The 17,235-nt window shown below is 34.8% G+C and overlaps 3 protein-coding genes across 3 annotated transcripts; all 3 read right to left on the reverse strand.

Annotated features, from left to right (window-relative positions):
- Positions 1 to 1,837: 1,837 nt before the first annotated feature.
- On the reverse strand, positions 1,838 to 2,908 carry LOC134259164 (uncharacterized). Its single transcript, XM_062741764.1, has 2 exons — positions 2,666 to 2,908; positions 1,838 to 2,311 (listed from the first exon to the last, which is right to left on the reverse strand). Exons 1-2 carry the CDS (start codon positions 2,906 to 2,908, stop codon positions 1,838 to 1,840), a joined length of 717 nt encoding a protein of 238 aa, XP_062597748.1.
- Positions 2,909 to 4,167: 1,259 nt separating this feature from the next.
- On the reverse strand, positions 4,168 to 6,252 carry LOC134259158 (tripartite motif-containing protein 5-like). Its single transcript, XM_062741758.1, has one exon. The coding sequence runs from the start codon at positions 6,218 to 6,220 to the stop codon at positions 4,217 to 4,219; it is 2,004 nt and encodes a 667-aa protein (XP_062597742.1). The 5' UTR covers positions 6,221 to 6,252; the 3' UTR covers positions 4,168 to 4,216.
- Positions 6,253 to 15,859: 9,607 nt separating this feature from the next.
- Positions 15,860 to 17,073, reverse strand: LOC134259165 (uncharacterized). Its single transcript, XM_062741766.1, has 2 exons — positions 16,395 to 17,073; positions 15,860 to 15,888 (listed from the first exon to the last, which is right to left on the reverse strand). The coding sequence occupies exons 1-2, from the start codon at positions 17,071 to 17,073 to the stop codon at positions 15,860 to 15,862; spliced, it is 708 nt and encodes a 235-aa protein (XP_062597750.1).
- Positions 17,074 to 17,235: the final 162 nt, after the last annotated feature.

Here is a 17,235-nt window from a genome sequence, read left to right on the forward strand (position 1 = left end):
CACGGACCTCCGAAACATCAGAGGTGGGATCAGGTGCCATGGAGGAGTGAGCATCCCTTGCCAACCGGTCACACCCGCCGTGTGCTCCTTGTCATGGTTAAGAAATAATGGGAAAACCTGTCGTCAATTCATTGTATAGATAGTGGACTAACAATTGGTATGAAAAACGTCAGTCAGCATTTCATTCAATGATAAATTGTATTTGCTGACAAGGTCATTGTATCGACCATAGAATTTACGAAATGATGACTTTAAACGAGACTGTTGATATTCTTGTTTCATCAACTTGCTTGTCAATAGTTTACCTCGTTTAAGAAATTGTTCATACGTAGAGCATGCTCTTGCGTATCGAATCAACTGAGATATATATACTCCGTATGCAGGTGATGAAGGTATATTGCTGCATAAGTAAGGGAAGTTGACGATAGAAAAGTTAAAGTCATCACGTTTATCATATAGCTTGGTTGTTAGATTACCATAAGTGTCTTTTTTAAGTAAAATATCCAAGTATGAAGCAGAAGTGTCGGACTCTGTGGTATCTTTTATCTCAAGCTCACCAGAATATATCGTGTCGACGTAGGAATGGAAATTATCATTATTAATTGACAATACGTCGTCGATATATCTAAATGTCGAGTTGAAGGCCACAGCAAGTGTTTTCTTCTTTACTCGCATAAGATTTTGCATAAATTCTGCTTCATATGAATATAAAAATAAGTCTGCTAATAACGGAGCGCAATTTGTACCCATGGGAATTCCAATAGATTGTTGGAATACCTGGTCTCCAAAAAAAACTAGTAAAGTATGAATTCTAAGATACCTGGTACACAGAAGAAGGATAAGGAGATAACGAAAGTATTCTATATCAAAGTTCATAAAACAATACAAAATAGGAGCAGAGCAAACACAGACCTCCAAAACATCAGAAGTGGGATCAGGCGCCATGTAGGAGTAATACACAGAACATTCTTTGCATAAACTTACTAACAATTATATCTTTTCTCCAGCTGGATGAAGTGTATACTATTATCATAAGAATTATGTCAGTATCTGCAGGATCTACTTTAAGTGAATCCATGTCTGTTTGATTTTCTGTGCTCCAGATTTTGATTACTGTTTCATATCTTTATCATATGCACTCGCAAGCTTAATCTTAAAAGAAATATATCTACATCTACTAGTGGTATAAACATGATTATAGTACATTTTAACTGTAAACTATAAACAAAGCCTTGGGTGCCTATGGTACTGGTTTGCTTTGGTGAATGTGGTGTTATAGCATTTTATTAAAAAAGATAATAACAATCTCAATTTAAAACTTCATTTCAATACAATAAATCATTTTTAAAAATTAACCATGACTAGGTTTTCTTTTGTAACAAATTTATTGAAAATTGCAGTTTTAAAACATGAAATTTCAATAAGCAGATGGACACTTTGACGGTTCGTTAACCTATCTATGTGTATGATTAATCTTGAAGACTAAACATATGTTTATATCTGAAAACTTTAACAAGTCCTTTCGTATTTCCTATCCACAATTTAGATTTGTACAGTGATAATGCGGTTGGGAATTCCTTTTTCACTCTTTGTAAGCAAAAACTTCAAGAATACCCCAGAAGGACTCAGTATATGGATCCGATGATGTTTTGCGTCGGTAACAAGTACAGTGAAACCTGTCTAATCCGACATGCTCTGGGAGACAGAATTTGTGTTGGAATAGACAGGGTGTCGGATTGCACAGTGTAAAAAACAAGGAAAATACTTGAAAGGGAAAGAATTTTAACGTCGGAATTCACAGTGTGTCGGATTATTCAGGTGTCGGATTAGACAGTTTTCACTGTATGTTCCAAAAAGAGTCACATGCCACGTCATACGGATCAAAGTTCTTAATCGGGTGCAACTTATATTCGTCGTCGTAAGTCACATTACCCCCATACTTCCTCTTAACTTGACCAAGTGAAGACAAAATAATCAGATTATCCACTGGATATGCCCAGTCTACAATACAGATGTCACTGTTACCATTCTGTGTAATTCGTTGTGGAAAAGAAAAAAGTTGATCCTGAAAATACGGATCACTGATATCACGTATGACGTCACCTGTTAAGGTCATATGTCTTACTAAACTTGTAAAAGGTTCCCAGTATTCAGAATAATCTGTCAAGGCGACCAGGAGACCACCATCCACCGACTCACAGATTCCTTGTGGTAGTAATTCTTCTGTATTTGCGATAACAGAGACAGATCCAAAAGGAAAGAGTTGGCAAATGGTTTTGTTCTCATTATTAGTGAAAAACATTTCACCATTCTTACAAATACAGATATCACAAAGATTTATCATGATCTTTCGTTTGTTCCCCTCTTTTATGTTACTGTATACAGGGATATTTTCGCCCCTGTTTTATTTTCGCCCCTTTCGCCCTACCGTCATTTGGGCGAATTTAAAACGGGGCGAATTCACATAATACAGTATGATTTCTTAAACAAAACTGTAACTGGGTGAATTTAAAACGGGACAAAATTGTTTGCAAGTTGGAAAGTGCGAAAATAACACGGGGCTAAAATAACCCTGTATACAGTACTAAGTAATTTGATTAAAACAATCCAATAAAAAAGACTGGATATAGCAAGTGTCTTCACCATAAACCTCGAGTGTACGTACTGGATTATCTCCGTTTTGAAAAAATCCTACTTCATCAGCAATGACATCAATTAACCACGTTTGTTGCAAGTCATCAAAAAAATTTCCTCCATCGTATTCTGGCGGATCTTTAATGTCTTTAATATCAGACCGTAGCTGTCTCAGAGTTTTTAAGCTGTCGATCAGGTGGAAATCTGACATATTTCTGCCGTTGCTCTCAATTAATTCTATGGTGTCAACAAGCTGGGATTTTTTCTCGTCCATCTGAGATTTCAGAGATTTTATTTGTTTGTTTGTTTTGCTTAAGTGGTTTTTCAGTGTTATTTCATTACTCTTCTTGATTTCTGTTAGCCGGCAAATGACATTATCAAAATCTGTAAAACTATGATATCTTTATCAAACTGAATTTTATTATCCTTTTCCTGCGTTCATATTTTCTCCTTTTTCTTTTCAAACTCCGGTATGTCCTCGTCCTTTAACTCTGTTAGGTACGTTAAGAGATCTTCCCTTCTCTGGCTAGCTACATTAGATAGCGTATCCCATTTGTGATCCTTATGCTAAGTTTTCGCACACTTGGAACAAATGAACTCATCACAATCCTCACAGAACATATCAATTCGTTTGCTGTGTGTGTCACAAGTTGGAATGTGTTGTTGAGGAGAACCTATCGCAGATTCGGTCGCCATTACAACCTGTATTGAAGTGCCATATTCTTATAAAGATAGTTGGCGATACGATTTACTTGTTTGTTTAGATAGAATTGAAATAGCTCCCAATTTCTTATGAATTGCAAATGAAAATGAAAATCAATAATTTGGATTTAAAACGCACATGAGGTTGTTAAAAAATCTGAATTAACAGGCGCAGACGCCTAGCTTCTGTTTATAAATCATCCATGAAAAGAATTACACTGACTACTCTCTCTCTCTCATAGATTCGTATTGAACTTAAGTATCCTTAAATACAGGAAAGACAGGAAAGGAATGTAAATGAATTGACTTTAAAAAAGCATCACTGAAATAAAGTATTGCGGGATCAAGATACATGAAGTACAAATCATGGCCAAAAATGAACACATCAAATGTACACGTAATTTTTAACGTTATTGTAAAATCAATTAGGAGGAAGTTTTTTATGTTAACAAAAACAAAAAAAATGTTTTTAAGAATCTTAAGTTTCGTACTTTGAATATAGCATAAAGAAATCCATCGTAAAAATTATTTGAAAATCCCTGTCTATTTCTTCACTAATTACTTAATTTGAAGTGAAAGAAAAAGAACGTAACAGAATTATGATCAGCACTTCTTCCTATCAGATCAGTTTTGTTTTATGTTCACGATATCACTTATTACTAGAATTTTGATACTAATATGATAAGGATTTTTTATTTTAACAAGATAGAGTTGCCATTGCGATTTTTTCGATGATATTTTGTAGATATTGTAGTTATCATGGTCAACACTAGCCTGTTCTTGTGGCCCAGCCCTTTTGAAGAATAAAAAAGTCATATATGATTGTGATTTTAATTTCATGATTGCATTTACATTGTTTATAACAAGTAAAGTATCATCTCTAAGATACCTGATAAACAGAGCATTGTTGAAATAAATCTAACAACAATATCTTCTCTCCAGCTGGATGAAGTATAATGTTATAAGAATCGTTCATGTCAGTGTCGGCTGGATCGATGTCTCTACTCTCGACGAATCCATGTTTAAACTGTTTAAGTTTAGATGATCTATTACAAACCAAGATGTTATCTTCTAAGTCAAATGAGAGTCCCCTAAATTTTTGATCGCCAGGACTCATAGAAATCTCTTTGTTATTCTGATCTACAGTTATTATCATCCCATCTCTAATAAAACTATGTGTATCTGACACCAACGACGAAGAAACGAATGGTACATCTCCGGACGGTTTGTATGGTAAACTATGCTTTATGCAGAAGTCCAAAGAACAAATAATTCTTGCAGAACGATTGGCGGCAAACACTGTTGTTGGCCCACGAGAAATCGCCAACATCTGTTGTTTTAAGTGAATAGTTCTAAGTTTTGTAAATGTTATAGATTTTGCGACATCAATCCGATAATGATTGATAAATCTTTTAAAAGAAACATATATTTCATTCAAGCTCCAACCGGAGTGACAGAGGCCGTATGGTTTTTGCTCACACATCTCTGTGTGAACACATTCTCCTGTGGAATAACTAATGTCGTAAATCTTCAGCGACGGTGGACTTGTGTGAGATAATACTATCATCGTGTCGCTAACAAACAAGCCATAATAAACTGTTTCTGATAATTTTTCAATCTGGGATAATTTCCTTAGGTTGACTTTCATCCAATCTTTTTGACACATTTTTTTTCTCCTTTGTAAAATATTTTCTTTGTCGCCCACGACCGGTGAACTCATTAGTATTTTCTCAACTATCCAAGATTGTTCTTTAGACAATACCACGTCTTCAAATTCTTTTGAAATGGATATTTGACTGAGAAAGTCCGAGTTATGTTGTTGGTAATCTTTGGGAAAGTTCCAAATTTTTAAAGACTTTAAATGGGAGATGTGGTCATTCATCTGATTTTGCAATTTCAGATTCGTAATAAATAATTGTTTAGAAGACCCACTTTTTAACACTGATTGTAGAATGGCACTTGCTTCATTCACTGTAGTGAAAAACCGCTTCAGTTCATCATAAGCTATTTCAATGTTCCCAATGGAATCTGCATGAATCTGCTCAAATTGTTTTAGCCACTTCGCATGTGCATTGTCCAATAGTGATTTGATTTCTTCAACTTTCTCTTCAGTTTTCATACATATATCTTGCTTCTTAGTACTGAGTTCGGCTTTCAGATTCAATTTTTCTAACATCATATCTTCAACATTCTTTCCCAAACCAATATATTTGGAAACTATGTCTTGAATGTAATCTCGGTCAACCGTGAGAGCCGTATCTTCAATTGTGTCCACATTCTTGCACGATTTATGCTGTTTGACAAGGCATACACTACAGCATAGCTGCTGATGGTCGTGGCAAAATACATCAAGTACCTTCTCTTTGTGAAAGAGACATGTCTCCTCTATCTCGATTTCACTGTTCACTTCCTTGATGTTCGCAAGATTTGTAATTTTATGATCCTGTAGACTTGGAACAAGTCTGTGAAATGATTTGCAATCTTCACAAATAGCTTCCATACAGATCTTGCACCAGTACCTCGCAGGTACCGTTTTCTCAGCCCGTGTGCAAAACATACAGTTTTTATTTTCATCTTGCTCAGGATCTACTGACAAAGTCAGAACAAGTTTATTAGTAGGTAATTCCAATGCCCATTCTTCACTTGAAATGTTTTCCCTCGGAGCGTTGACACATCTGCGACAAACGGGACATTCGATTGATTTAACTGTGTTGGTTTCCTTATGTGCTGCCGTACTTGAAATGTAAGTCTGAATGCACGGCTCGCAGAATGTGTGATAACACGGCAAATACTTCGGTTTTCTTACCTCCTCTAGGCATATCGGGCAGTGGCATTTATCCCTTTTAATGTTAGCAACAGGGGTCTCGGTTTTTGACTCAGCCATTCAATAGAAAGATGGATATCCAGCCAGCCCAACTGTCTCTCTTTCCGTTTAAAACTGATAACTATGGAACGTTGTTGGTGTTAAAAGGAAATGGGCACGGACACGATTTTATTTTGTTGTTGTGTTTTACTCCTGGGCGAAACGGGAGTGAAGTAATTTATATGGCTGGACCTAAACTGAATCTGAGACCCTGGCCTGAATTCTTTTGTCCAATTGATATTTTGCACCGTTAACCTGGTCGTTTGCTTTATGCAGGTTGATTCTAAGTGTTTCTTTGTTGCATCTCTTTATATTCTCCCTCACTTCGTTCGTCCGAATATAAATTAATTATACTCTTTATTCTGTATTGAAAGAATAATCAACTCATATGTATGGAATGCTGCTCGTCAGAACGTAGAACAATCAAAGAGAAAAGTGCATGTAAATAATAATAATACCTGTCTACACACACACACTATATATGCATATATATTTATTAATAGATATTCATTCATATTTACACGAAAAGACTATTAGACACTTTCAATTTGTTATCTATACAATCCTTCATATAATTGTCTCTGGAATAGTCAGATTTCCAACGTCCATGTATTTTGATCAGACGCTCCGATACATTTTTCTCGGCTGCAGTCGTTGCCCCTCCACTTCGCAGACTGTGCAAACCAAAGCCTTTTGAATCTATTCCCACTTTTTTCCAATGCTTCTAACAATAACTCTCGGGCTCTTGTATATGAAATCGGCTTGTTAATACCGCACAACATATATTTTCCACATGACTTGTAAAATCTAATTGCTCTGAATGCATATTCCTCTGGTTTATCCTGAATTGCTGCTAGATTTAAATAATGCTTAATCCAAGATACAGGACACAGCTTCCCTCCTGTCTCTGCCAATGTCACTTCGTTACCACGCCTGTATACGTAAGTTTTGCTGGATTCGATGCAAACATTCATGTATAAATTCTTGAAAATTATATTTTTCACTTTAATATTAGATAATTCGCTAAATCGCAAAAAACCTGCGAAACTCAACAACAATATAGCCACTGTTCTTACACTTCGTAAATCACAATTTTGCTCCCGATCCAGATATACATTTATAATCTTCTCTAACACATCTGGCGAAATTGGTTCCTTCTTCTTTATGGGCTTTGATAAAATTCGTTTTCCCCCCTACATTAAACTATGAATAACACTGTCGTCACAGGGATTAGATAACGCACAATGAAGATCATGATACCACTTTATACTATAAAAAAAATGAACATAGAACTGCTTCAGAAACTCCCTGTTGAATTAATCCACTTAAGAAAATGGCAATCACACTAGATTTTGCGGGAAAACTTGCGACATCTTTGGAAATACACCACTGCGTAAATTTCTTGAAATACGTTTCATACTGCTTGACTGTGTTTTTACTTTTTGCACTTTTCATGATGTGGAATATTGAGGAATCTGCTGATTTAAACTGCTCTTTCGTTGACATGTCTTTAATTTCCGCCCAAGTACCATTAAAAATCTGTGAATAAACAGCAAAAATATAACAACACACTCACTTACATATTTAAACTGCTATTATTATATTTTTCTGAAATCAATTCTAACAACCAAAACGTTACTCAAAAACATCTCTTGAGCAAATATACTCGACTTGTCTGATCCTGAAATAAAAAAAAAATTCTTGGGTTCTTATATTCAACATATTCTTTTATATAAGATTTGTAAGATGTTGTACTTTTATACCATATCATTGGCCAAAATAAAGAAGACAACCATTTAGGAATGATTAAAGTTCCATATGCATTACACAAACGCAAATGTTTTATCACTTTGCCTATAAGGAAAGGAGGAGGTACTATCCAACAATTTTCACCTGACCAATCATAAGCGAAAGCGTCAACTCTTGTAGTGCCTGGATTCCAATATTTCGAATAAAACCTTTTAACTTTGTTATTCTTACAATTTGCAAAAAGATCAATTATAAAAAGAACCAATATTCTATCAAAATATCGGAAAATGTGACCAGACCAGGCGCGGATCCAGGAATTGGAGTTAGGGGGGGCGCCAACATTAGGCAAGGGGTCTGGGGGCCGCCTTGAGGCCCCCAGTGGGTCCAGGGCAAAGCCCTGGTGGGGGCCCAGGGGGCGAAGCCCCCGGAAGCTCTTGGATTTTAAAGATTTTGTAGGGTAAAAATGAGGTCTACCAATTAGACATATTTACATTTTCTAGACGAAACAGTGATTTACGCTAACTTTGACAATTTTAGGGGGGGGGGGGGGCGCCGGGTGCGCCCCCCCTTAAATCCGCCACTGCAGACACACTCCAATCATCACTGTCACTATCTGCATCCATGTTGAATTCTCTTGGTATCCACTGTACTTCAAGTAAAATACTGTATTGCACACAGACACCAAATATACTCAATGCCAGCTGATGCAGCTCGTCAACCATACTACCTTTACATGCGATGCGCACGACATTTTGATTATCTGTAAATATTTTTACAAACCTTCCACTCAACACATCTGCCAGACTTGATAAAATTATTTGTACTGACTTTAATTCTCTCCAAGTTGAACTTTGACTTTTTTCACACTGATCCTACATGTAATGAACTATTTTCTTATTTCTTTCACATGTAAACCCTGCGCCTGCATGAGAACTTGCATCTGAAAAAATAATTTTCTCTGGTGTCTTATCAATACATGTAAAATATTTGCAAGGGAGCTTACTGATTTTGTAATGCCAAAACTCTAACTCTTGAATATTCCCATTGTCTATATACAAAATTTCATCCCAGCCAGTCTTAGAGCAAATTGTAATACTGAGACGTCTAGTCATTAACTGACATATATTTCCCAAAGATGGTTTTAATGCGATAATTTTTCCCACAATAGAAGATAATTTTCTCGCCGAAATATTGTTTTTATTCTCTAAAAGTTCTTTTAATAAAGATTTAATATTACTAATTTTTTCCAAAGGAACTTCTAGCGTCCCGCTTTTCAAATTCCACAAAAACCCTAACCACACCATACTCTGAGTAGGCTCAAGTACTGACTTCTCAGTATTTATAACAAAACCTGATCTCTGTAACGTATCTTGTATTGTGTCTGATGCAGACTTGCATTTCTCGTACGTTTCACAAACCCAACCATCGTCCAAGTATACTACCACAGGTATAGGGCTTGATCTCCAATATTTCACTAAAACTCTCACTACTTATGTAAAAACATGTCCTGCTGAGGATAAACCAAAAGGTAACACATTAAATTCGAAAAATCTGAAATTGTCACCATATTTCCAAGAAAAACCTAAATATTTGTGAAAATCTGGATGTATATCAATATGGTGATACCCTGATTTTAAATCAAACTTAATCATGTGCATTCCCTGTTTTGCATATTGTAAAGCCTCACTCACCCCTTCAAACTTAACCTTTTGTTTTTCTACAAATTGATTTACATGTAGAAGATCTAACACCAACCTTTTCTTACCTGTGCTGTTCACTGAAACAGTAAGTGGATTAACAACATGTATTTTTTCTTCAGATATTTCGTGAATACAACCAGAATTTAAAAGATCATTGATGGCTGTACAAACAAAATCACTGTGAATATGAGCCGACTTATTATTTTTTAAAACGACCTTAGGCGGCGACTGAATAAATGGAATAACATAACCAAATTGAATAGTATTTTTAACAAATGTGTTTGAAGACAATTCACCCTTCCAAAATTGTAAACAATTTTTTAACCGAAACTTTACTGAAATCATCGAACACGTGTTTAACTCATATTCATAAGAATCACTCATACAGCCTTCATTTTCACTATACTCAACTTGTTCTCTACTACTGTTTGTTGGTGTTGTGGCTAGAGGTCGATGCGACCGTGGAAGGTGACACTGGAACTTGATGTCCTCTGGCAAATGGGCAGTCCCTGACGTAATGTCCGACCTGTCTGCAGAAAAAGCACTTCTGTTCAAAGTTCTGTTGACCTGCGCCGTATTCGATTGGTTTGGCGAATTGTTTGTACCCCCCTGTAGCAAACGTTTGGCCGAAAGTGCGAAAAAAGTCGTTGGCAGCAAATGCATTCTGTCTACGGTTTTGCATGGGATATGTGTATGGCTTCCCTCTGTAATTACGCTTACGAACAGCACGGCTAACAGCGCCCCGTAACTTAACAGCGTCGTCATTGTTGTCTGCTAATGGATCGTCTAAATATTCGTTGACAGTATCCCACCCGTGCCTGTCTGCTATTTTTAGAATCTTGTTTCGTTGTCGCAACTCGCCGATTTCTTTCTCAATTGTCAGTGCCGCATTCTCCAAATCTTTCTTCTCTATAAAGTTTTTTGTTTCAATCAACTTTTCTATTCTCTCTGTATTAAAGGTATGCTGAATGCGGTGTCCCTCGTGTTTGAAATCGAATGAGTTATGTTTAGTATCCTCCCGTGCGCTATCCTCGTGCCCGGTATTCGTGGCGGGATTATTAGGTTTACTGTTAATTTGCTTCACAATAGAACTCCCAATGACCTCATTCTGCTGTTGCAAAGCTTTTCTCAATGAACTATTAAACAAAGATACTGCATCCTCGTTAGACAATTGTTCATTAGACTCGCCCAATAAAACTTCTTCAGAATAGTGCACATCTGAACTCGCTGTTCTGGTTTCCATTCCTTACAACGTTCTGTACGAGCGGTAGAATAACTTTTAAAGCACGCACCTGCTATTTATATGACCATGTCACGTGACATAAAAACCACACAGATCCACCACTCTGTTCACACAGGAAATACCCATAACGACAATAATAATAATTATTTCTGTGAGACTACTTACCACGTCATCAAAATGTTTATGCAAAATTCTAACAACACAATCAAAATGAGTTTCATTTTCCTTTTTCTGTGCTGATATTTCTGCATGGTATGTCATGCTTCTTTATGTCCGCTAGGTAAGTAAAAATTGCTCCTCTTCTTTAGCTAGCTACGCTAGCTAGCTTGTCCCACTTGTGATCCTTATGGTCTGGTTTTGCACACTTAGAGCAAATTAATTCATCACAATCCTCACAGAACATATATTTATTTTCTCTATGTTTGTCACATGTTGGAATGTGTTCTTGAGGAGACCCAACAGCAGATTCGGGTGGGTTGGTCGCCATTGCAACTCGTATTGAAATGCCATAAATATTCCTTAAAAATAGTGGGCGATACGATTTATTTGTTTGTTTGTATAGCGTTTAAAGAGCACTTGAAAGTATTCTTACGAATTGCGACATGATGATGAATTGACAAAATTAGAGGGTGGTTTTGCTGTTCAAAATCCTGTTTTTAAAAAAGCTTCTTTTTTTTACTTTTTAATGAAGGATATGTAGATAACGGACAGTGTTCAATATCAAAGTCCATAAAACAATACAAAATAGGAGCAGAGCAAACACGGACCTCCAAAATATCAGAAGTGGGATCAGGTACCATGGAGGAGTGAGCATCCTTTACCAACCGGTAAAACCCGCCGTGTGCTCTTTGTCATGATCGGGAAATATCGGGAAAATCTGCCGTAAATTTAGTGTATAAATAATGGACTAACAATTAGCATTTAAAACGACATTTGACTCAGTGATAATTTGTGTTTGACAAGGTCATATCAACCACGAAATAATGACTTTATATAAACTTAAAATAGAATCAATTATATTGAATTTAGAATGTACAGGGCTTATCAGAAACGCAAAACGTTTAGAAATGATGTTCTTACTTCAAACAAATACAAAGTATGAGAAAGTTTGGATAATATTGTTTGGAATAATTTCTTTTAAATTCATGTCTCCATGGAAAGTATAAAGAGAGGTATATGTCAAACATCAATGTTAGAAATTGTTCTCTCCAACAATACAGGTCTATCCTTCTTGGAGACAATAATCCTATATTTTTAAATTTAGGAAGCTCTAAACAATAACGGACTTATTTTTGGACTTATATATATATATATTAGATAAAGATGTTCATATTGAGACTTTTTCATCCATTCTAACATAGGTACTTGCCCTATTTCTGCAGAAAAAATGTTCAAAGGCAATAGACTATTTGTGAGGTGACGTCACTGTTCACTTACAATGGGAAATGAAAATATGAATAATATTACTCATTTTATTGTCTTGTGTAATGCTAATACATGTAATCTTTACAATCTTTACAAAACGTGTAAATGACAATTTTAATAATCTTTCTTCTGAGGACAAATCAATCTAACTGCATAAAACTACCTATGAGCTTATAAGTAGAGCTCTTAAGTGTGCAGTGTTGCAACCACTATTGAAATAACAACCACTATTGAAATAATTATATCAATAGTGGTTGAGAGTGCATTTCAATAGCAAACATAGTAAGTAACCACTATTGAAATACGACCACTATTGAAATAATTATATCAATAGTAGTTGAGAGTGTATTTCATTAGCAAACATAGTAAATAACCACTATTGAAATACGACCACTATTGAAATAATTATATCAATAGTGGTTGAGAGTGTATTTCATTAGCAAACATAGTAAGTAACCACTATTGAAATACGACCACTATTGAAATAATTATATCAATAGTGGTTGAGAGTGTATTTCATTAGCAAAGATAGATAGTAACCACTATTGAAATACGACCACTATTGAAATAATTATATCAATAGTGGTTGAGAGTGCATTTCAATAACAAACAAAGTTAGTAACCACTATTGATAAACAACCACTATTGAAATAATTACATCAATAGTGGTTGAGAGTGTATTTCAATAACATCCATAGGTAATAAGCACTATTGAAATACGACCATTATTGAAATAATTATTTCAATAGTTGGTGAGATTTATTTCAATAACAAACAAAGGTTGCAAGCACTATTGAAATAATGTTCACTTTTGAAATAAACATTTCAATATGGATTAAATTATGGTTTTAGTTTTGAATTATTATCATCAACTTTCAAAATAATTATTTAAATCACTTTTGAAATTATAATTTCAATAACTATGTTAACCTTCTTTTAAGGACAAATGATACAAACAAAATATGGATGCTTGGATTGGTATATATTTTTGGTCTGATTTCATTGAAAATGATGCAAATAATAAATTTCTAGAATATAAAGAAGTTGTAAACCTTCTGTGATTTAAAAATTTTGCCTCCCTAAAACCATCCTTTTTAATTTATAAACTTTAATTATTAATCTATATTTTTTTCACCCAAATCCAATTTTTGTAAAATTTTGGATAAAAAATTAAAAATTACGCGGTAAAACTCTTCTTTCAATACTGGTCGTATTTCAATAGTGGGTGAAACCTGTAGTAATCATATTGAAAAGCACAATTCCCCACTATTAAATAATTATTTCAATAGTGCTCGTATTTTAATAGTGGTTGTCACCTATGGTTATCATATTGAAATGCACTCTCACCCATTATTAAACTAATTATTTAAATAGTGGTCGTATTTCAATAGTGGTTAATATCTATGTTTGTTATTGAAATGCACTCTCAACCACTATTGATATAATTATTTCAATAGTAGTCGTATTTCAATAGTGTTTACTAACTATGTTTGCTATTGAAATACACTCTCAACCACTATTGATATAATTATTTCAATAGTGGTCGTATTTCAATAGTGGTTACTAACTATGTTTATTAATGAAATGCACTCTCAACCACTATTGATATAATTATTTCAATAGTGGTTACTAACTATCTTTGCTAATGAAATGCACTCTCAACCACTATTGATATAATTATTTCAATAGTGGTCGTATTTCAATAGTGGCTATTAACTTTGTTTGCTATTGAAATGCACTCTCAACCACTATTGATATAATTATTTCAATAGTGGTCGTATTTCAATAGTGGTTACTAACTATCTTTGCTAATGAAATGCACTCTCAACCACTATTGATATAATTATTTCAATAGTGGTCGTATTTCAATAGTGGCTATTAACTTTGTTTGCTATTGAAATGCACTCTCAACCACTATTGATATAATTATTTCAATAGTGGTCGTTATTTCAATAGTGGTTGCAACAGTGCAGTGTTTGAGGTTCTTTAATTCTCCTAATGTAAACAAATGTTCACTCTTTTTTCAATATCAGTAAGCTTCTGTTGTATAATTTTTTTAATTGACATGCATTTGTGGTAATAACAGAACAAATTCTTTTCTGATTCAAATGGATTAAAATAGGTATACTAATAAAGGGGTACCCAGTAGAATTCAAATACATTATTAGAAGATTTGATCTCCAAAAACCATATAGATATTGTTAATCAGAAAACCGGGTATCTTTTTGATATTAATTTTAGAGTACGTGTGTGTACAATTAGAATGCTTTTATCAAAGTAATTTTTCAAATGGCGAATGGCAAGGAAAGTAAATTGAAGAGTTCCATGTATTTTGAAAAACAGCTATTAATGAACTTTAATATATTGTGGTTAATGGTTCACATTTTTTGTAGATTTTATTTGACTAAGTATACTCATTTAAGTATGGATATCCATATCAGTAACGGAAAATGAACAGTAATCGAGCCCAAAGGATTTCTAAAAAAAAAAATCAAACAAAAATCTGCGAAAAATAAAGGTAAAAATAAGATCAGGTGACTAGGAAGAGTAACCTTTCCCTGTTGACCATCACTCCCTTTCTGATCCCTATCAATTGATTCGGAAGTTGATTTTATAGTCAATTTTAGGGCTGAAAAATTGGTATAAATCAAGTGAAGCAAAATACGACTGTTTATATTTGTAAACAAAGTCATTATAACGGGCATTATATCGACCACAGAATGTAAGAAATTTTGATTTTGAAAGGCGCCCTTGACGTCCCTTTAATGTCAACTTTTCTACTTGGCTTAAAAATTTATCGTAGTTTGACTATGCCCTTGAATATAGAAAATAAGTTGGGAGACAAAACCACCCTGTTTAGGTGATAGTAGAATATCACAACATAATAATAAAACATTACAATGGAAGAGCTAAAATCTTCTCGTTTATCATGCTTTTTATTTCTTAGTTGACCCTAATCGTCTACAGCCAGTAAAACAAAAAGAAACCCATGTAGAAGACTGTGGTGTCTTTTATTTCAAATTCACTAGGATACATCAAGTTGACGTATGAATGAAAGTAACTACATACATTGTTAATTGATTATATATACGTTGTCGATAACCAAATGCCAAGCTGAAGGCCACAGAAACTGAAGTGTTTTCTTCTCACATAGATGTTTCTAAATAAATTCAGCACCATAGCAATATACTGGTATAATCAGGTCGGCTTATAAAGGAACACATTTAGATCACATCTTTTCAGAAGATCTTGTCAATGAAAACTCTATTTTTCATGTCAAGTTCAGAGTTCTTGTATGTGTTAAACCAGAGTGGTTGTTTACGAATTACAATTCTGAAGACCAATCACAATATGTTAAAAATTCCGTGTTTATTTCAATGTTAAAGTAGTTATCCAAGTTTCCACAAGCACTATTTTTACTGTAAATGTATTATATTTAGCGTGTACGATATTTGGCGGAAATTGACTTTTGAATTAATTAGCGCATTTCTTCATATTCTTATTTATGTGTATATGTGCAAGACATTTAGCGTTGTACTTGATTTAGCGCTTGCTGCGTTCCGCCAAAGCCGCTAAAAAGAATACACAGCCAAATATAATGCGTTTACAGTAATTCATCATGAGATAGTTATCTTGACATGATATGCTATGTTGACAAAAATCATGTGGATGGCATAAATATGCCACCATAGTATATTAAGTGTAAAGACGGACTCTTCAATAAATACGTGTGTCTAGAATATCTTAATATGAAAATATCTTGGATATGTTTAAATGTCAAGATTAATCATATGTTTGCATCTGAAAACTCTGACCAGTCCTCTAGTATTTCCTACCCACAGTGTAGAATTATAGAGCGATAGTGAGGTCGGATATTTCAGAGTCAGCAAAAAATTCACAAATGTTCCAGAAGGACTCACCAGATGTATCTTGTGGTTCCTTCCGTCGGAAACAAGGATGTTACAGAGAGAGTCACACACTACGTCATATGGATCAAAATTCTCTCCCGTGTCTTTAATATTTTGTCCAGTATAGACAGATTTAATAAAACCTGATGAAGTTATAATGAACAGATTACCAGTGGAAGCTGTCCAGTTTACAACACAGATATCATGGTTACCATTTTGCATGACTCGCCGTAGGTAAGTGATTGGTTGTTTGTGATCTTGAAACTTGTAGTTGTGTATCACCTCGCCTGTCAACGTCAGCTGCAACAATGGAGGAAAACAATAACAGTAATAACGTTCACAAGAACAGTATGGTCTGGAAATACGTTTTATCGCAGAGGGAATCTGTGTGACTAGCAGATCACCCGTTATTGACTGACATATTCCAAGTGGTATTTGTGGATACGTGTTAAAGACTTTAGAAACGGACCCCGACGTTGATAGACGGCAGATGGCCTCGTTCTCATTGTCAGTAAAATACACAGCCCCATCATTACAAACACATACATCAGAAATATTCAACATGAACGATTGTTTCCTCGCTCCTTGTGTGTTGATTTGATGTGTGCCCTCTGAAGCCATTGCCTGAATGTAGCAAGCATCTTCATCGAATGCTTCAAGAATTCTTGTTGGATTATTTTTGTATTGAAATGACATTGTTTCATCGGTAACTAACTCTATAGACATGGTTTCTCGCAAACAATCATGTAGTGTTTCTTTTTTATAATCCATAAGCCATTCAGATTTCTTTATTTCGTTGTATTTCTGTGGCCACAATCGGACATTGTCTAGCAAGCTGTGATCAGACATATTGCCGTTGTTACTCTCGATAAAACCTACTTCTTCAACAAGTTGGTTTAACTTCTGCCTCTGCGTTCCATGGATTGTCATTCACTGTTTCCTCATTCTTCTTTTTGACTTCTAGCAGCCTATTTATGATTTGATCGTAATGTATCTGCAAGGTTTTAATGT

The sequence above is a fragment of the Saccostrea cucullata genome, unplaced genomic scaffold (genome assembly GCF_032062105.1).
Source record: "Saccostrea cucullata isolate Sc308-1 unplaced genomic scaffold, CSIRO_AGI_Scuc_v1 ctg1305, whole genome shotgun sequence".
NCBI classification, from domain to species: domain Eukaryota; kingdom Metazoa; phylum Mollusca; class Bivalvia; order Ostreida; family Ostreidae; genus Saccostrea; species Saccostrea cuccullata.

Excerpts from the sequence above, each read along its gene's own strand:
- LOC134259164 (XM_062741764.1), bottom strand. The coding sequence starts at position 2,908 with ATGGACGAGAAAAAATCCCAGCTTGTTGACACCATAGAATTAATTGAG. Across the intron at positions 2,312-2,665 it reads TTCAAAACGGAGATAATCCA|AATGGTGAAATGTTTTTCAC; the intron begins GTACGTACACTC and ends TGTATTTGTAAG.
- LOC134259158 (XM_062741758.1), bottom strand. The coding sequence starts at position 6,220 with ATGGCTGAGTCAAAAACCGAGACCCCTGTTGCTAACATTAAAAGGGAT.
- LOC134259165 (XM_062741766.1), bottom strand. The coding sequence starts at position 17,073 with ATGTCTGATCACAGCTTGCTAGACAATGTCCGATTGTGGCCACAGAAA. Across the intron at positions 15,889-16,394 it reads AAACTGGACAGCTTCCACTG|CGGCTTTGGCGGAACGCAGC; the intron begins GTAATCTGTTCA and ends TATTCTTTTTAG.